This window comes from Tachypleus tridentatus, chromosome 12 (genome assembly GCF_004210375.1).
Source record: "Tachypleus tridentatus isolate NWPU-2018 chromosome 12, ASM421037v1, whole genome shotgun sequence".
Classification (NCBI taxonomy): domain Eukaryota; kingdom Metazoa; phylum Arthropoda; class Merostomata; order Xiphosura; family Limulidae; genus Tachypleus; species Tachypleus tridentatus.
The window spans coordinates 39741746-39763493 of record NC_134836.1 but is presented as its reverse complement, the minus strand read 5'-3'; the positions used below and the strand labels follow the sequence as shown (position 1 = coordinate 39763493).

Sequence of the window (21748 nt, the reverse complement as noted above, 5' to 3'; positions counted from 1 at the left end):
TAACAAACACAATGCAACATAGATTCCAGCGTTCCGGAACTATACAATGAACTGACTGAGAGATTTGAAAATTAAACTCATATTTATATAATTTTGTTGCTGGTTTTTATTAGTTGTTATCTCTCTCACAATGCAAAATTTTTTAATCCATTTAGATGTGTGTTTTTCTCATATCAAAGCCACATTAGGCTATCTCCTGAGTCCACCGAGGGGAATTGATCCCCTGATTTTAGCATTGTAAACCTGTAAACTTACCGCTGTACCAGCGGGGGACATCCGTTTAGAATGTTGTTATGAAAAACTTGATACTATGACCAGTTTTCTCAAAACTCTGTTGGTTAGTATTTGATTATATTTAATCTGCCATGATACTGGATCACGGCATGGCCAGATGGTTAAGGCGATCGCATCGTAATTTAAAAGTCCCAGGCTTAAATCCTCGTGACACCAGATATGCTTGCTCTTTCAACCGTGAGGGCGTTATAATTTTACAGTCATTTAAAATGATTATAAAAGCGTAGCCAAAGAGCTACCTTCCCTCTTGTCTTACACTGCTATATTAGGGACCGCTAACGCAGATAGCCTTCGTGTAACTTTTCGTAAGATTCAAAAGAAAAACATTAAACTTTCGAGACCTATAATAACATCGCACACGAAGTTATTGAAAAAGAAATCAAAACCTCTCTCTCTTATTCGCATAAAATGATTTGAAACTTACAAAACATTATAATATAAACATGTTACAATTAAATACAATTTATTTTCAGGTTGTGAAAATAGAATTGAAACATGATTTAGGCATTCACTCGTAGAACTAAAGGCACATACCACACGTTGCAGATTAAAAGAGACTAATGAAACAGTTAATCTTTTATATAATCAAAGACGCAATAGAGAATTTATCGATTTACCTTATTGTATTAGAAGTAGCTAGAAGCTTTATCAAACCAGAGAGTATTGAATTCGATCACGTATCCAGCATATTTCACATCATACTTGCTTTGCTGATTTTTGCCATATTTAATGAAAAGGCCGAAATCTGAAACTTTGCATAATGGCGTTCATACCCATATAATAGTTGGAGCACGTGAATTATTTAAATGGGAATATACATAAAAGTCATTCAGTATAAATGTTATTTACTCAACATGTGAAGGGTTTATTTAAAGACAAGCTTATAGTCAACTCGATTCGGAAACGCATATTTCAACCTAGTGTTTACAGATAACATCTCTTTGACTTTTCGCATATTCTAAATTGTATCGAAATCTAAATCTAAATGTTATTCACTTTCTCACTTATATGTCTTAAAAAACAGCAGAGAATATGAACATTAAATGTTTTAAATAAGTTATATAATTTGTGTATAGCTACAATAAACATTTAGGTATAATTTAACAACAAACTTTCTTAAATTATTTTTAAGCTGTTTGGTTTTTAACTAAAATAATTGTGAAATAAGTTAGGTCCGCCGAAGATGTGAATAAATACCTTGAATCAAATTTTGAAATAAAATTATTGGACTGATGTAATTGCTTTAAGTCACCTCGGAGTGGACTATTTAAATTATTCTGAATAAAAATACTATATTCTTACTTTCTGCAGAAGTGTTAACAGTTTTAAGAACGAAGAGAGTAAATTTACATGTCTTAAGTGTTATTTTAATTCCTTCCAATTAAAAGAATCGTTTCAAAATAAAATCAAACACAATTACAAAAGTTTGGTTTTGAATTTCGTGCAAAGCTACACGAAGGCCATTTGCGCTAGCCTTCCCTAATGTAGCAGTGTAAGACTAAAAGGAAAGCAGATAGTCATCACTAGACAACTATTAGTCTACTATTTTACAAATGATTAGTGAGATTGACCGTCAAGGCTGAAAAGGCCAGCATGTTCGGTGCTGCCCGGAAATTCGAACTCACTACCCGAAAATTAGGAGTCAAAATCCTTAACTACGTAGCTATACAGAGCTAATTATGAAATTCTGAACTGTAAGAGACAAACTCATATAATACAGGTCAAGTAGTAAACGAAATGCGATTACATTATCTACACATTATATTAACTTACGTTTAAAACGATTATTTCTATGTATCGTTTACTTTAAGCCTAAAAGAAGAATAAGTTTACAGGTATAATGTTAGAATTAAAAACAAATTGTGGGTTAGAAAATAATAATAAACTCTAGTCCGACCAAAAACAACAATAAAGACAGAAATTCAAAAGTAATAGTAGAAACTAAAGAACCAGAGTAAATTGAAAACAAATACTATAGTTGAGATTGAAACGAACTACTTAAACAAATGATTTTCAATTACGTCAAACTATCCCCGAAAACAGTGTGATAAGCAGAAATTAGGGATAACAAAAGGTATACGTCTAATACGTAAAACAGAGAGTTGCATGTAGACATTAAACGAATTTTATAAGAACAATTTGGATTGCTAGTGCAGTGGATTGTCGCCGCAGAAGCTAGTCGTGACGCCACTCGTGACATGTTTAACATCCATATATTTTGTTCACGGAGAACACCGACCATTCGATATTGCAATGCTGTCATGGTAATCATTATGAATGGATAATTATGTCACAGCTTTTCCTGGAGAAATATGTTCGCATAAAATGATTATTAAACGAAGTAGGGTCAAATAACCCAACATTCTGAAGAAGCGAGTATTCGTTGTTCATTATAGAAGCGGTAAAACTCGTACAACAAAGCTCTTAGTACAGAAGTGGACTCCAAATTGAGTTTGAAATACAATAGCTGTTCATAAAGTGAGAAATATAATTTATTAAAATAATTCTTCCATTCACACGTCCATTACTTAGCCGCATACATTTCTTTGTACTGTAAACAAAGATTTTAAGTTCATTGAAACCTTTGAAACCAAAAGTTTCCAGTTAATGTTTGAAATCAACATTTTTTTTCCTTCAGTAAGTGGTCTATGAAACTGAAATCACAAAATTTCCTTTGATCCTATACTTAATTAGTCCTAAGTAATGCTCAACTGGACTTTTGTGATCTTAATCTATTTAAATATGGTTTTGGAAGACGACTCTATTTAGTGTGATATTTCAGCTCGCTTTTCTTTGTAGAGTATAAACTGCACAGTCGAGCAATAGAACGTAATGACAAATGAATGTGTTCGAAGATGGAAAACAAAATAATATTTCCAATGACAGCACAGAGCATGGAACGTTTTTCTTACAGAGTTTAATTTATTTAGTAATATCCAGAATTCAAGTACTTTTGACCTGCTGATCGGAAAAGAGAAAGCTAGATGGTACTGCGTAATATGGTTGAATTCAGTAAATCTTTACTAATATTAAGCTATTTATCGTACCATAGTACAAAGGAAATGTTAAGCCATATTAATAACATATAAGACCGCTCTGATCAAAATTTAATAAATAAATAATTAAAAGTATTTAGGAGCTCTGTCGGTCACCTTTATTTTATTTTGTGAACAGTAGATTTTAATAAATAATATGATTGAGTGTTTAATATTAAGCACAAAGCAACACAATGGGCTATCTGTGCTCCAACTCACCACGGGTATCGAAACCCGTTTTTTTTAAAGTATGAGTCCACAAGTTTACTGTTGTGCAACTGAGGAGACGGAGGCAAAAAGAATTTGAGCAGCAAAGTTTTTCGTTATCGGAAACCAATTACTGATTTTCTTTCTTTAATAGTTTATAATTTTAGCTGTAATTTAGGCATCTGTCTTATTATACACAAAAGTTTGTTATTCACTATGTAATAATGTCTAGACTTATTGTTTAATTACATTTCAAACGTATATAGAGCATTTCATTATGACATACAGATGTATTATGATAAATATTAAATCACTTTCTTGTTTACGTCAAGCACAAAGCCACACAATGGGCTACTTGTGCTCTGCCGGCCACTGATATCGAAACTCAGCTTCTAGCCGTGTAACTTTGCAGACATACCACTGTGCCACTAGGAGTTATCACCTTCGTCATGATATTATATTAAATATTGCATTATAATTTATATGCAAAAACGGCTCGTTTGGGCTGATATAAATTTTGCATATAAATTTCTCAACTAGTGGGTTTCTCGTCATCACTGATTATTGCATTATAATATATTACTGGAGGTAAAATTTGTAATTCGCATGTAAAACATTTTTTCTTGGTGTTGTTGTGGTGAAAATTTGTATTTGAATATATATACTTTATAAAATCTAAGTAAACCAGCTAAGTGACCTGTCTTGGCATCTCATTTGAGAAGTTAAGCATCTAGAGCAGGGGTCGGCAACCTCTTTCCGCACAAGGGCCAGAGGCCATGTTTGTGAGCCGATGGAGGACCACATTAAGTTACAAATTTGAATTCTTTTTTAGTACCACCACAGGCCAAAAGGATGTGATATTTTGATGATTTCGGCTGGCTGACCGGATTCGGCCCGCGGGCCGTAGGTTGCCGACCTCTGACCTAGAGTTCTGAACGAATCCGATAGGCGTGCGTGTCGTCTCATTGAACGTGATATTAAATATTAGTTGATTAATCCTATTCCACAACATTTAATGCTACCGAACATGTCTAACAACTACAACAAAAAGACACTGATTTATTCCATCAAAAATGACTTTTCTAGGTGTAAGACTTATCCTTCAAAACGAAGTTATCGAGGTAGATTTTAAAAATCAACATGGGAAACGTACCACTATCGTCTACAAACAAACGAACTTCAAACACAAACTCTTAACACAAAAACACTGTTGTCTATGATGAGGCATGACAGATTCACTTCCCAAATACCTTTTCACTTGCAATACATAGCACTGTCTACACCGACATCCTTTTATATATATGAATAAACTTCAGATATTTCCAACACATGTATATATACACCCACCACGTTCCTTTTTTCAATTATACAAATATTACGTAAAAATATATGTTATTTTTCCATCTAGCTGCTGTTAGATTTAATCGCATAAACTGTATATAGCACAAGTCTTCATGAACAAATTCATTATTAATTCCAGTTCATCAAATAAAATATTTAAACCAGATTAATCTAATTCGGAATGGGAAAAATCGAATAATTTGGTGATTTGAAATGGAAGATGCTTATGTACAGTAGTTCAGTTCAATTCCTATTGAGGTATAGATTGCTTAGGTCAATTATGTGATGAATAAAAATAAGATATTTTAAATGCATGTTTAATTACGCAAAAAACACAACAGGCTACCCGCTGGCAATAAAACCCTGAATGTTAGTGTTTTAAGCCATAAACATACTGCTTTCCCACTTGGTATTTAATACCGGACCAGTTTGTTTGTTTGTTTCGAATTTCGCTCAAAGCTATACGAGGGCTATCTGAGCTAGCCGTCCCTAATTTAGCATTCTAATACTAGAGGGAAAGCAGCTAGTCATCACCACCCACCGCCAACTCTTGGGCGACTCTTTCATCAACGAATAGTGGGATTGACCGTTACATTTTAACGTCCTCAATGCTGAAAGGGCAAGCATATTTGATGTGACGGGGATATTTGATCAGACCCGTATCAAACGTAAATTAAAACAGTAAAAGGAATTTTATAGTGAATAAGGTACTCCATTAACACTTTAATGTAACTGCATAATCTAAACAATTGTACTAAAACGATATGTTAATGGAAATAACTCGTTTTTATATAAATTATTAACAATTTACTTTAGGAAAAAATAAAGAGAATAAGGTTTCCTCCAACGCGTTTCTATGTTTTTCTTACAAAATGTAGGTGTGAAACTTGAAACTCTTTTATGATTTTTCCTTTAGTCTTGTATGATAAAGAAGAGACATTTTATATACAAATCTAACAACTTTCTAAGTGTAGATGTGAGAAAAATAAATGCTAAGTGTGGCTAATGAACGTTTCCTTGAAAACACTATACGATCAGCGATTATATAAGCACATTTGCAATCGTACCAGCTTTGTTTTATTGTTAATAAATATGATTCTTCTTTCTCTTTGTGGATTACATACATATTAATGCTTTTGTAAATCTTATAAGAATAAATGGCCGAAGGGAAAAAATCCAAGAAAGAAATAGATAAGAGTACTGAAATACTTAGATGTCTCATACAGCTTTTAAAACACCCAAGCTTGCTGGAAAAACATTGGAAAACGGTCGTCAGTAAAAGGAATTAATCCAATTCTCCAAGGTCTTTGAGAAGTTGGAAGTTGGACTAAAGTTTCTGTTAGCTTCAATGCAGGCAGTCAGACAGCGGCGTGTAACATCCGTTATCACAAATACTTTGTCTGCATTTTAGAACCGAACTACAGAATTGGCCAGAACTTTTATATCGCTTCGATTAAACAATAATATGAATTTTAAAAATGAGAAAGACAAACCAAAGTTTATATTATCAGTGGGTCGTTTTATTATTTTGATACTGAACCAATAATACGCTACTTTAGCTCAAACATAATAATTACATACGTAAAGTAAGATGTAGTTTAACTTATATTAATTGTAGCCTTAAATCTATATGGAACTCAAGGTTTAGTTTTATTTGGAAAAAGACATTCAATAAACGTCCCATTCAAACAAATGCTATTCTTGTAAAATGATTCAATACTATCGTATTGGTTAATCATTCTAATAGAAGAAAAAACACAAACACACAAATACACAACAATGTGAAACATTTATTTTAGCATGAAAGTGCTCAATACGAAAGAAAATAAGATTAATGAATGCTGAAAAGCATTTTTAATTTGTATATAAGCAGTCATATTTGTTGACTTCGGACAACTTATGATATTTTACATTTTAACATGTAATCTCATTCAGGGTATTTCGGTAATTTGTGATCTTGATTGAATTAAAATTATTAATTACCAGTACTTTCTTATCAACAGCTTCGCTAACTTATCGCCAAAATGTTTATAACAGGAAAAAAAAATCACAGTTTGAATAAAATGCCTGGTCAAAAGACAAACACCTAAACAATTCAAAGAGATAAACAGATATCAACACTAAATTGGTTTAAATTGTCACACTTCTGATCTGTTTCAAACATGAAAGTTTAATAATCAAGTATTCTCATTAGCCAAGTGCAAAAGGAATATTAAGTAGTAATTACAGTTACCAACCAGGCCCCATTATTAATTAGTAATTACAGTTATCAATCAGGCCCCGTTATTAAGTGGTAATTGCAGTTACGTAGCAGACCACATCATGTGAATGTAAAAGTTTAAACTTAAACATGCCCTTATTTTTCTGTAAAAAAATCTCATGTTTAAAACAAAAAAATCCTCAAATTCTGTGAATGATAGGTTCTTTTGAGCCATGTAAGATACAGACTTTTTTATGCGTTACATATACCATACACAAGCATCTCACTATGGTAGTAAATTTAAAATAAAAACATCCGTAAAAATGTTGATAAAAAGGAAATATATTTTTGTGTTAGCGAACCAGTGATTATTATTGGTTCCTGGGTTGAATAAGGATTGGTTAGGTACTGAAGTTACTTTCCTAAAAGTTAGACATTTGTTTGCGAGTCGAGATGATTTTAACAGACGTTATCCTATTTACTTATTGCGAAGGTTGATGTCTGTTGGTTCTTGATAAGAAACATTACGAATATTTATTTTGCAAATCCTATCGTATTGTAGCAACATTTATTTTACGACTGAAGCACACAGGGCAGCTGATAATGCACTGTATATTATCTGTTTTGAAAATGGACGTTTTGTTATTTACATTGGAAATTGCCATCCCTATTTAAGCACATACAGTACATCTATATTCTAGCTCTATGAAAAGCATAAAGCATACAAGTCATATCACAGAAATAGTTTATTTTTTCGTGTGACTTTCAATAAATATTTCATTTCACCGATAAATAATTTATGTACATATCTGGGTGCAATAAAAATCAGTGTAAAAATATAACTGTTTTCTCTAAAATTTAGATATTTGTTTGCAGGTTGCGATAATCATTTGACTTGTTGTTGTTTTCTTATTTTGCTGTAAATGTATAGTGATAAAATACACATTTGATACAAGACCGGAAAGCAATTGTAATTATTTTTGTTTCGTATTTATATCAAAACCTTACAACCATTAAACGCACACGTCTAAGGGTTTAATATGTCAAACAGTTTATGTCCCTATGGTTTACGATTTTAACTATAGCCTAGCACGGATTATTATTGTTTTTCCTGTCAATAAGTACCATGTCAATAGAGCAATTGAAAATTGGAACAAAACTTTGACGAAAGTTAATTTCGTTTTAGTCGTTTTTGGTTTAAAGAAGCACTGAAAAAAAAAAAAAACAACTCACACATCTAGCACATTACTGAGTATTATTAAACAATAATAATTATAAGTGAAGCTGTTGATACGGAAGTATACAAGTTTACTACAGCATAAGAAGTTACTTTCCTCGTGAAGCAGCTTCCACGTGAAAGATGGATACATTCTTAACATTGAAATGTAAGAGTCAATATTTTCCTACTCTTTACTAGAATCCTTCTTGTAAGCTGAAACTTTGCTAGCGTTTTGGATGAGTCTGTTTTTCTTTTACTTCCAGTAACCACGAAAGACAACAGGATAGCTAATGGTTGGTAGATAAGAGAGTCGCGTGGAGCGACTTTTAAGGATCCAAATGTGCGATTGATCATGATTTACATGAATCAGGATCTGTAAAGAAGAACATAAAAAGGGACGAAACTGTGCCTCTGGTGGTGACAGAATGTAAAAATAATAGTAAGAAAAACTTTCAGAAGCAGAGATTTCTAACACACATATTATAATAAGTTACTGTATTACGAAGTAATATTGTTACTTCATAATTCTTAATGTTGCATCAATAATGTCACAATTTTTCAGATTTTTATTTCGAGTTTTTCAAATATATATAAATATACACAGTTTTAATACAAATAGAAATACCAGCTACTATTGTTTCATTGACGTACATTCAAAGAAAAATATAGCATCGAACCTTTTAGATCTAGCTAAACAATAATGATACGTAACAATATTTTCAAAATATAGATCATTACAGAGGTTTTATCGAGCTCATTCACATCAGGTTTATTTGTAACACTGATTTGTTGTTTTTTGATTAAACGCTAAGCGATCAATTTAGCTTACTGAAACTTGCCTTAAAATATTATTTGTCGATCTTCTAGTTATACAGTGCTTTCTTGTTTGTTACTGACTACAGATACTGGTGGTATTATAGGCTGGTCTTCCTCGTCTGTACCGCTCCTTTGATTTTCTTGACTACTCTGACCAGAGTTCTTTTCTTGTTGTTTAGGGTGTAGACCAGCTTCTGAAGATGTTATATTTGTTTGGGCTTTGTCTTGAGGCTGTATTAAATGTATTTAAAGTCAGAATGAAGCATCTTCTATAAATAAATATCGTTTATTATACTGGCTTTAGTAAATTATTAGATTATTGGCTTGATTAGTTTAAGGCTTATTTTCCATTTAGATGAAAACTATTTATGATGTAAGAGTACACTGAAAAATACTAAATGTGCGTAAGATATACATATTAAAATACTACGTTGTTTAGCATCATATGACTTTTATTTTCTTGTAAAAGCATCACAAACATACATGACAACAACACAGTTTAAGCAACAATGAGAAAAATCAATTATGTCTGCCATAATACAATACCATTAGGCTTTTTTTAAACACTGTATTCTTTATTTGGTCTCCAACGGTATTTTCCGAGAATAAGAATATATGATATTATTTCAACCACATATCTACAACGGCTACAATAAACATGAAATACTGTTATATACCATTTCTTTCGAAACGAAATACGAAAGTAATCAAATAAAGAATCTATTGTTAAAAGTACAATAAATCTTATTACTAGTATCGTTTATTAGAATCACGATTCACCATGAAAGGTTTTATACCATAACAACAGTGAGAAGAAGAATATATTTTAACTGTTTTCAGTAAAGCAATGACTAAATATTTCTTCCAGAAATTGTAACGAGTAACATCCAAAGTATCCTAATGAAAACTTGCAATGACAGTTTGGAACGTCGTCTGCAGACTCGTAGGTGAACGAAGCTTTTACACTATCCACATATAATAACTCTCAACTACTCAAAACCTCCTATAAGCTAAACATTACCTTGTTAACTCTCATGAACCTTAGACACCTAAACAATATAGACGACAGTATTCTTGCAAGTATTTTTCTTAACAACCAGGTCACGAAGAGTATGCTGCATTTAAAGTCAACATCATTCATGGTTAGTTATTAAAGATCATAAGCTTTATCAACATATGATTAACAGACACTCATGAAACTCACTTGTGGTGAGGCTCTACCCTGTGACCTAACGCCAAGTTTGTGGGATGGACTTCTGTATGATATCTCGGGAATGTAAATGACCTCTTTACTTGCCGAAGGGCTGCTGTTCAATAACTCTTCTTTCAAAAAATAATTTTGTGTTGAAGAAGGTGTAACGTGTACCTGGATACACGTTTCTACTGGATCCTTGTCATAGCCTGTTGAAGATAAATGTCCTTTAAACTGGAAAGATTAAAGATTTAACTCGTCTTCAAGTAATGTTGTAGGGTTAAAATCTTTAACTGATATACGTCATTACTGCTATTTGAGTAGACAATACTGCTGATAATAAACGCGTAGCTTAAGTAATTAATTCAAATGAAGAAATGTGGCTTAGAAAAATTAATTATACTATGTATTGAATAAGAAAACAAGCAATGTTGCTTGTAGGTATTTTCAAGTTTATTTCAAAACAGCTAATAACCTTAAGCTCTTAATCTTTCATTCAAAATAATACACATTTTAAATTAAATAATTTTGTTTTGTCAGTTATGCTTAGGTAAATAAACGTGCATGGCTTAGCTCACATTATGCTTAATACATTTTTAATAATTTTACTTTCTCTAACATTTATATTTCTGTCAAACTGTGTTACTCTAACTCTGTGGGCAAATTCAACATTGAATTTAAAGTTTTCTATCGCGCGAAATTTTATACTAAATTTCACGATACTGTATGCTTATTTTTTTACGTACCTAAATACCTATCTCTGTTCAACTTCTTAGCAGGTATTATGTCTGGGCCTTCACTGACGTCACCAACGTTTTTCTTTAACGGTATTTCTAATCTACAGCGATATATGTATAAAGTTAATTATAAACATGATCAAAAACAGGATACATATAAACCAAGAAATGTACTTAGACATGGGTCACTTTAAGTCCAGATTATTTAATATAGGAAAAATATATTTTGAAAGTTAAATTATTTTATATTCTATCTCTCAATCTAGAGGTCTCTGACTTACAATTTTCATGAATAAACCACTAAGTTTACAATATCTAATTTGGTTGGTATCCTTTATAAGTAAACAGCATATGTATTTATACAATATATGCATACGGAACCAAACGAACATTTATAGCACATTTCATTGTATTGTATACTAGCTAATTTTAACTTGAAAATATTTATATTTTCTATTCAATAAAGCGTTAGGAATTACAAATGTATTCGGTGATTTATTATTTTAAACACTTTGTTTTAAAAATTTCTCAGAAGTGTCTGATCGTTGACTCCCATATTGTGGATGAAATATCGAGTCCAAAGCTTAAGTCAACTTGACTTTGTATGTCATCATAGAAGCTGCTAAATATTTGTTGATTTAATTTTACATCTAATAAATCGATTGTTTCATAAGGTAGATCTTTTCAAATAAGTTATTGAAAGGAAATAGAAATGAGTCTCATTTCTATTCAGAAAATTATACATTTTTCTTTGCACAACGTTTCGAATTTTCAACCTTTTTGTAAAAGCTGCGCAACGCAGTGGTAGCTTTTTTATTATATATTACGTTGATAGAGGAACGTAACCGTAACGTTGAAAAATAAAGAAAGCGATGTTTTTACCGTAGGTTAAAAAAAAGTGGTTTTTATCCTTTATTATCTCCAAACTATCTTCACTCAAAACCACCTTTAAAATAAAACACAAAAATATTTTTTGTAAATGGTGACTCTTTGACTATAATGAGTCGCATGATGAAGCGTTGGTTATAATTGGTTTCAGCTCCGCAAATATTCAGATGACACCAATAGAACCGTATTTCAAATATTAACCAAAACTGATTCTCACCTTATTTAATAAATTAAACAAGTCTTTATCTCGCTACAGTTTATTGCAAAACTAATATCATTAGTATACGTATGCAATAAATATAAAAGAGTGAGTTAAGCCTAATATACTTTTTTATACAATACATTTAAAATAAGTACTGAAAGTAATTCGTTACTTTTAAAGGTAAAGCTTTAACTTATATTTCTTTGACAGATAAAATGAAACTTACAAACTACTTCATGATTTTATCCATAGTTCTTATATAGTTTAAATATTTGAATGTGCAAATAGAAATCACACTTACTTGTGTCTTGCACTGCTCTCTCGTTGAGCTGACGTCGATAAAAAGAAATTTAAATAAAACTGGATTACATGTCATTGTACTAATATAAGATGATTTAGTAACATTGAACCTGTTGTATTTAACGAAGCATTAGTGATATTTCTTACATCTAATAAAATTAATGAGAGAACCAAAAGCAATAACAGGTAACTGAACAGACTTACGCTTTTATTAAATATTTTGTGCAATCCATTAAGAAGATAGTTTTTTGTTGTTTTTTTTTTCGTCCTAGAGAGGAAGCTACTGAAGTAATACTGCAATTAGATTTAGATGGAAAGTTCACACATATAGCATGAAACAATATAAACTACCTTTCAGTATCCTTCTTTTTCTTATTTTGATCACAATAATAAGTAGTATTACCATGAAGACCAAAGCAACTGTAGAACCAATAAATACGGCTAATATCGAATTGGGAACAAGCATACCAGCTCTCTCTCCTAGAAAATAGATATCAACTATTTAATTAATTTCTGAAAACTGAGGTGAACAAATCACGGAAGTTCAAGAATTTCAATAATCAATCCGAAATAACAAATCTATTTAAGCTTGAATATGCTTCAGAAAAGCCGTCAAACCTTGGAAACACACAAGCCAGTTGTGAGCAAAAAAAAATTAAACTGAATACGTTCTACAATAAAATACATTCATAAAAACATACCCAATAAAACACTACTTTTCTTTAGTTTTAATAACATGTGCTAGAGTTTAAAGCACAAAAAAGACATTAGCGTTATTAAGAAAATCACTTCAACACTTCAGGTTTTTTAAAGTTTCAGTGTTCTTAAGTTATCTAGCATAAAATATTAATAAAATCTGTGGCATCTAATTAACATTTTGGCGTGATCTGATATATTAGGATGGAAACGTTTGACACAAAATTAACTATATTGTCAAGTAAGTATTATAAATGTTATAATTTTTTTTTAAAAGTGTTCCGTTATAAATTATTTAGGCAGAGTCTTCGTAGTGAAAACAAAGGTGAAACGGGAAGTATCCATGCTAATATTATTTATTATTTCCCTGACACTTTCCGAAAGTTTCACACTGAACGAAGAAGTTAGTTTCATTTTCATCATTGTTTGAATCTTGAGAACTATTGTTGAGAAGTAGTTTTTCTGAGACTCATTTTAACTTCAATTTTGAGTTTCATTCGTTTAGCAATCAAATTGTTATGAACATATAATACTTTCTAAGTGTTGTGCACATTACAAGAAAGCATATTTAGTGTTAATCTACATATGTATTAATTAAAAGGGGGAGAGAAATGTTTAAATAGGTAAATAAAGTAACCCAGCATATACGACTCCAGTCTCGCATCTTTCAGATAAATCATGAATCCATATCTTTGGTTTATTAAGAAACTTAAAACATATACTGTCGCCTCATTGATTAAACATTTCATTGTCTAGAAACATAAAAACGTGCAATACTGATTATAAAGACGACTTCTGTGAAAAATGTAGATAAATTAGATTCATAAGTAGTGACAACTTTTCTTGTGATATGGAAAAAAAAACTCCCAACCACTGTTCTTGTGTAGTTTTAAGGTATATTCAGTGCAGTGAATAAGTTTTTAAATATCATGTATTTAATGCACATGAAAGAGCAAATTACACTGCTAAGCACTCATAAATAGTAACTCGTGGAATGTCAGTGCCGTGTTTTTTGCCAGTTTTCCAACAAGAGCTCTTCTCTTGTTTATTTATTTTTCCTAAATAAAATTGTTCGCGCCATTTCAACCAATAAAGTTTTGTTGTTTTTTGGAATTTCGCGCAAAGCTACACAAGGGCTATCTGCGCCAGCCGTTCCTAATTTAGCAGTGTAAGACTAGAGAGAAGGCAGCTATTCATCACCACCCACCACCAACTCTTGGTTTACTCTTTTACCAACGAATAGTGGGATTGACGGAACATTATAACGCCCCCACAGCTGAAAGAGCGAGCATGTTTGGTGTGACGGGGATTGGAAGCCTCAGATTACGAGTCGAGTAAAAGGAAATAAAAGGAAAATTAAATAAAACCAGCTTCATGAAACGTTTTCTTCAATCATAAGAAAAAAAAACAGTTTTAAAATTAATATAGTTATATTACACCCATTAATCAGACGAAATAGCTACACAACTTTATCTTTATGAATGGAAATACCAGGAATCACTGTTCCAAACATGTTGCTGTCGGAGACGTTACAACTAGTTCTTGTAAGCTTTAGATTTATGGTATTTCAAAGCAGTTTCTTCCTACGTTTTAAAACCAAGATTTGTAAAACAAATATAAAAAAAATATTCATTAATTTTTAGAAAAAAAGTAAGGTTTATTCGGTTATGAACGTTTATATTAAAAAGATTTAACTTTAAAGAAATCGATTAGTGTAAAATTATCAAGAAAACTGTTTTAGAGACTTTCAATAATTTTCGTCTGATGATATCGGTTTGCGAAAAGCTGGTTCATATAACAAGCCAGTACCTTAGAATTACGTTTAACACTGGTTGATATCAGGACAGTTGTTTTAAGAAAATGTTACTATATTTGATAAAACGTTGATTGTGTTTAAAAATAAGCGTTTAAAAATGTATAAGTATATCGGAGACTTTTGTGTAATATATTGTAAACAAAATACTTGGATTTTAACACAGGAATATCGCAGCACGTCTACTATTAAAAAGTCTAAATAGTTTTAAATAGGTATAAAAAACGTATAATTTAGCCAATTCACTGATGTTAGTCCTTATCGACTGTTGATTTTGAGTGCCTTGAAAAATCTTCACGTGCCTAATGAGGTACGCCTTTGCTTAATTATACACTCATTACATCTTCGTTACACGTGACAGTATATACAACAATTAACTTTGTAACAACGTTCTTTAGTTTGCTATACTAATAATAAGCAATACAACTGCTTGTGGTCATGATGTACTTGTTAGAATAATCCGACAAGAAAAGACTTAATAAGCTGTAAAATAAGTAGTTATGTTACAGTAATCTACATACTATAGTTTACAGAAATAAAGGATTATGTGAGATTAAATATATACTCAGTGGCACAGCTGTATGGCTGCAGAATCACACTGCTAGAAATCTGGTTTCGATACCTATGGTGGGCGGAGCACAAAAACCCATTGTGTAGCTTTGTGCTTAATTCCAAACAAACCAATACTACAGCTTGCAAGAATGAAATACGTTTTCAATGTATAAAATTTGAGCATGTTATTATAATTAATGTAAATATTATATAATACGTTTTATATGTTATTATAATTAATGTACATATTATATAATATGTTTTATGTGCTATTCTAATTAATATAAATATTATATAATATGTTTTACGTGTTATTATAATTAATGTAAATATTATATAATATGTTTTACGTGTTATTATAATTAATGTAAATATTATATAAAACATTTTATATTTTTAAATTTGGAATACTTATTCAAGAATTAGAAGTTTCAGATATTAAAGAGACAAAGGTGAATAAGATTTCTAATGTTTTTTTTTATTTTAACATTTTTAAGAATGTAATTTTGTTTTGGTATATTCTCAAAGGAAGGAAAAGCTCTTCACAACTGAGAAAATTCCAGTCCCTCCTGCCTATGTATAAAATAATTGTTATTTCACTGTTTATGTACGATGTATCCAAGCCTTAGTGCTATTGTAAAATATAAAGAAAATCTTCGAATATTCTGTATGACATAATCACTAGTTTATTTCGTTTCGAGTAATACTTACTACTTTAGTTATTATTTCGCAAACGTAATAAAATCAGGTTTATATTTTATAATGAGCTAATATATACCAATTTGGAGTGCTTCGAACGTAAACTTTGTCACTGAGGAAAGTAATCTCCTACAGTGCTTACTCGGAGATTTTATTATAGACAGAAGATCAAGTACATTTAAAAACAGATCAAACAATGTAGTTCCTACCGGTTAGTTTCTCAGCTGGTCTTATGGTGCTCGAAGAAAGAGTCACAATAGAACTATGTCCCTTGCGATTCACCGCGTAAAGTAACAGTCTGTAGAATGTCCCCGGGGTAAGTCCGTTCACAAGAAAAACTGGAATAGGTGACGAAACTTTAGCGTGGAGGGCTCCACTTTCTTTTGTGTAAACTTCCATCATGAATGTTTGTTCCAATCCTCCGTCAAATCCTTCAAGGCACTCTACCAGGATTAGCTCCTCTGTACGGTTAAACACCGAGCAGTTTTGAACTGGTTCTGGAGGCTCTGGGAAAGATTGCAACGTTTGAATGATCACACCTTTGTTTTTCACACACAATATGGGACTTAATCGTAAAACAATCTGAGTAGCTTAAAATAACCGTAAGTGTAGACTTGGAACATAAGAGTCTTGGAAATATTTAGTAAAATAACGATTAGTTTCTTTAAATATCAGTTACACAAAAAGTTAAGAAACGCCTTAATTAATAGGAACTTACATCATGTTTGATCCTAACACATTGTTTATATGTGACACAGTCACTATCCCATATGTATGTGTATGATATAATCTGTTCTACTAACGTGTGACATAATCCTAAACTCTGGAGTTTACATACTAAGTATAAGTTAATTTCAATCTATGACGTTTATGACTTACCTGCAAACATTATTCTGAAGATGCAGGGGTCTTTTTGCACTCCTATTTTGTTCTCTCCCCAACACAATAAAGTTCCGTAGTCTTCATTTGTCTGTATGCTGAAAGATGCTGTACTTTGACATTTGTTATTCTGAATTGTATGAAGGATTTTGTCTGTTACTTTAGTGGAACTATTGAAACGCCAGTGAAAAGTAATATCCTTTGGATCTGAGTCCAGTTGGCAAAGGACTTGAACACTCTCTTTATTCAAAACTCCATAAATGGACTTTTGGCCAGGTTGACATACTGGAGCATCTAAAAAATTAGCAAACATAACCATCTGGTTTTCGAATTCTAGATTTAAAGGTAGCAAAATATGCATTATTTACATTAGATATTAATTTTGTAAAACGTTATAACAAAATTTGAGTTTAAGCGCAAAGCTACACATTACGCTATCTACACTGTGACTATCGCTGGTACGAAACCTCGATTTTCAATGTTGTAAGCATTCAAGCTTACTACTTATCCACTGGGTAGTGGTTTGGAATCGTAACAGAATAATTTGCGTGCTTATTGTAATCTAGAACATATTCATATACCAAGTACATCACAAAGCTAAACACAAAATTCTGGTTACTTATATTATTGAGTGTTTTACTTTATATAAGTAATTTAGTTTCGGTTCCATATTCATTTGCATTATCTGCATTTTAGTGCTTTTGTATAGAGTGTTTATATTAGTATTAATGTGAAATATACCTATAAACATAAGAATGTGGTAGTAAAATACATGTACACATTTTTCGAAAGGTGACAATATCAAAACCTGAAAAACTGAAACATATTTCATCAAAAATGTTTGTTCCATAACATAAACAGTACTAATTTTAAACTCTTCTAGCACAAAATAAAACATATAGGATATTTTAGTATTGCCTAAACCATGAAAGGCTCAGTTATCTAGCAACACAAGTGTCCAGTGTAAGTTTCAGGATAGAACGAACGTATAAACTTGTTCAGTTATTCAGTAACCAAAATATATAATTTAAGCCTTAGATTAAAACTAACATGTTAGGATGCAGTGACCCGGGTGTCCAACGTTATATTTAGAATAGAACAAACTTATAAAGATGGTCAGTTATCTAGGGACCCAGGTGTCCAATGTAATATTTAGAATAAGAACAAACTTGTAAAGATGGTCAGTTATCTAGGGACCCAGGTGTCCAATGTAATATTTAGAATAAGAACAAACTTGTAAAGATGGTCAGTTATCCAGGGACCTGGGTATCTGATGTAAGGTTTATGAAAAAATAACTTATAAAATGTTAATTTAATTGACTGTGAGGTTAAATAGTAGGGGAAGACTAACATAGAAAAAAGCATTCTATAGAAGTAAAGAAATCCACTAGACGAAATGCTTATCTCTAAGACGTAACATTCTAATCCCTAACAGTAACTGAATGTTCTAAATATTTAGCACATTTGTGACATTCAGTACTGGAAGACAAACGACTAGTAGCATTTTGCATTGTTTTTGAAGTCTGGTATACAAACGTTCCTCCAGGACCGTACTGGGAATCTTACAAGAAGATGATGGTTTATGAAAAAAATTGAATGTGATATACAGATCTTATCCTTGATAAATATGAACTTGGTCTCAATACTACAGTTATTTGGATTGTTGCTTTAAAGACAGTGATGCTCAGGAAAACCAAACAGAAGGAAACAGAGCAGAAAAATGAAATGAATCAAGAATAAATCAATTCGCCAATCCAGCTCTTCATCCCTAAGATGCATTAACTTTAAAACTTATGACAGTAGCATAAATCATAGCAAAGAAGTAAATACTATTTCCTCATCCTGTTAGAATATTTTAACCATACGCACACTTAAAGAGCTTTCTTGTATTCTATTTGTCAGATAATTATGTCTAAGAAACGAGAACAGAAAGATAAGTATAGACTGGCTGAAATATGTGCTTTGTTCAGAAGGGTTTTTATGTCTTTGTTGTAGTGGCCAATCCAATAAATGTTTTAAGTGTTTTAAAGATGATGAAGTGACTGAACTTTGGAGCATTATGCAAAGAACAAAGAAGAACTATAGCTGTGGTAATATAATGATATTTTGGGCACATAAAATAATTTTATATTGCATGTACTGATTGTATCGATCTTACACTACTTCCAGTTCAACCAGACGTACAATAGATGAACGTGTAAATAAAATAACGTACACTTAACCTTCAGATAGATCTCATTGCTGGTACCCACGCCTTCATTATTTGTAGCCGAGCAGTAGAATTGTCCCCTGAATCTTTTATTCACGCTCTGTAGAACCATTGACTGGCTACTGATGACTACACCTAGTGAGGAATTGCTTACAAGTTCATCTGTGTTGAAATGCCATTTTATTTCATTCACCCACGGGTTGGCTTTAATGTCACATTCAAATGTAACATCATCTCCTTCCTCGATGTCATGTTTTTTGGAGTAAGAAACCACCCGTAATGAAACGCTTGGTGCATCTAATAAAACAGAAAAGATTGGAAATAAATTTAATACGTTAACGCAAGATTTTAATTCACATTTCAATTCTGGTCTATTTTTCGCTTACTCTCGATTAACATTTCAATGTCAAATTGTGAACTTTATCAGTTGGTTATGATTCTTCATTACAATAATTGATGAAGAACAACGATGCGTTTGATAACAATAAATTATTTGCTACAGTCGTTGAAAGATTCACGCAACATATGTTGCCTATTACTTTAAGATCATATTTCCAAAAAAATAACTTCAAAGCTAATATGTATATATATATATATACATACATACAGTGTGGTAATAAAGACAACGCCACATTTGAAACATGTTATGTATTAAATATTACTTGTCTTAAAGGAACACAATTTTACAATAGATACATTGATAATCACGAGTTTTTCCAGGAACTCTGACAAGACACAAAGTAACCATGTTACGCTGCATACTCAAATCTTTTTTTTTCTAGCAAATTACCATTAATTTTACATCTCTTGTTTCTCCTTTCCTCTCTTTCAGTGCGTGATTGGTGGTTTGAGTAAAGTACGTCACAGTGTGCAGGAATCAATTAACAATGTCTAGAACAGATAATGCTTATAGTAGCTTAAGATAAGATAAGCTTGTTCTAGAGCTAGTGGATGAAGGAAAGCATGTCAAACACTTTCTGTGACAGCTTTCGAAACAAGCTATATTGCAACCAAACTTTTCTGAATAAAATTTACGAGTCTCAATGTCACTATGTAAAAAAGTTATTTCTATAGAAAAATATACTTTATTAAAGTAAGGTTGTTTTATATGTGTGTTTTCTTTATAATCCACTCTCCTTATCTTTCTGTACGTAATTTTTCCAGTGTACTTGCGGCTTATAATGCTTTTCCTCGTTATTGCTAATTAGTTAATAATGTTACTCGAAGTTATCAAGTTAATAAATAAGCGTAGAAAACCATGCGTCTGTTGGTTCATGATTTTAAAAGCACCTACTAATGTAGGTGACATTGTTACAAATTTACTGGATATTTCTTTTTTTTTTGTTGAGGAATTATAACGTTAAATTTGGTCATACGTCCCATTAGTGTAACTACATTTGAGCACTTTAACAATATGAATAACAATACGATGGATCACATTACACAATGTCTACTTTAACTACAAGAATATAACATGATTTGGCTGAAGAAAATACACTAAAAATCCCTGGAATTATCCGAAACGTAATGTAAAGCACGTTAAACAATTCAAAACAGCACAAATAAAATACAATATGTTTTTGAAGATCACGAGCCAATATTCAGAATATTTGTAAATCCAAAATACTATAAAATATTTAATACTAAAAAGTATTCGTTACTAAACAACAGATAATTATGGAAGCTGGCATTTCTCTAATTTATTACATAAACTCAGGTGCAGTTTATTTTCAATATAACCATAATAAACTATATGACATTATCTACTGTCACTTTATTTAAAATCTTTAAACGCGACCTAAAGTTGAGGGTCAGAAACGTTCGATATATTGAAAGGTAACGTATTGTAATGTAATGTACATGTTGCTCAATGCATAAATAATACACAGTTTTGGGTGCTAATAAAACCCAGAAACAATAAAAATGCAAAATGCTTGGTACAGTTAATCACCATTGTTGTTTACGTAATGCATAATGTTGCAGCTCTTACCAATTTCCATTATGTATGTGCATAATATATATATATATATATACTGGACTTTTATTAAGCACCATTATACAAAGAAACAGACATATACAAAGATACTCCATAATATGGGATTCCACCAATCTCCACAATATGCGTAAATACTACATAATAAGGGTCTGTCAGTCTTCATTATATATATACACTGCTGGCCAAAATCTTAAGGCCAATGAACATAAAGAAAAAGTATACATTTTGCGTTGTTAGACTCAACCACTTATTTGAGTAGAGCTTCAAAGGATCAAAATAAGAAAAGAGAAAATAAAAATAGAAAACTTTATTTAGCATTTAATAGGGAAAATATGAACACTATGAAATTAGCCCAAATACTAGCTGGTCAAAAGTTTAAGACCATACTGAAACGAAGTGTTAATCGTCAACACATAACAAAATTTAGTCATTTGTGTTCAAGCATTAGCGTTGTCAACATCTCCTGTGTTACA

At 31.5% G+C, this 21748-nt stretch overlaps 1 protein-coding gene across 2 annotated transcripts in view; it reads right to left on the bottom strand.

Moving 5' to 3' along the window:
• Nucleotides 1–6413: 6413 nt before the first annotated feature.
• LOC143233080 (protein turtle-like) overlaps nt 6414–21748 on the bottom strand; it is a 261770-nt gene continuing 246435 nt past the window's right edge. For both annotated transcript variants that reach the window (XM_076468965.1, XM_076468964.1), the window contains exons 6-13: nt 19286–19576; nt 17071–17364; nt 16401–16697; nt 12783–12911; nt 12433–12460; nt 11051–11142; nt 10317–10513; nt 6414–9343 (exon numbers count right to left, since the gene is read on the bottom strand). In XM_076468965.1, coding sequence (XP_076325080.1) covers nt 9164–9343; nt 10317–10513; nt 11051–11142; nt 12433–12460; nt 12783–12911; nt 16401–16697; nt 17071–17364; nt 19286–19576 — 1508 coding nt within the window. In that variant the 3' untranslated portion in view covers nt 6414–9163. The remainder of the gene's footprint in view (nt 9344–10316; nt 10514–11050; nt 11143–12432; nt 12461–12782; nt 12912–16400; nt 16698–17070; nt 17365–19285; nt 19577–21748) is intronic.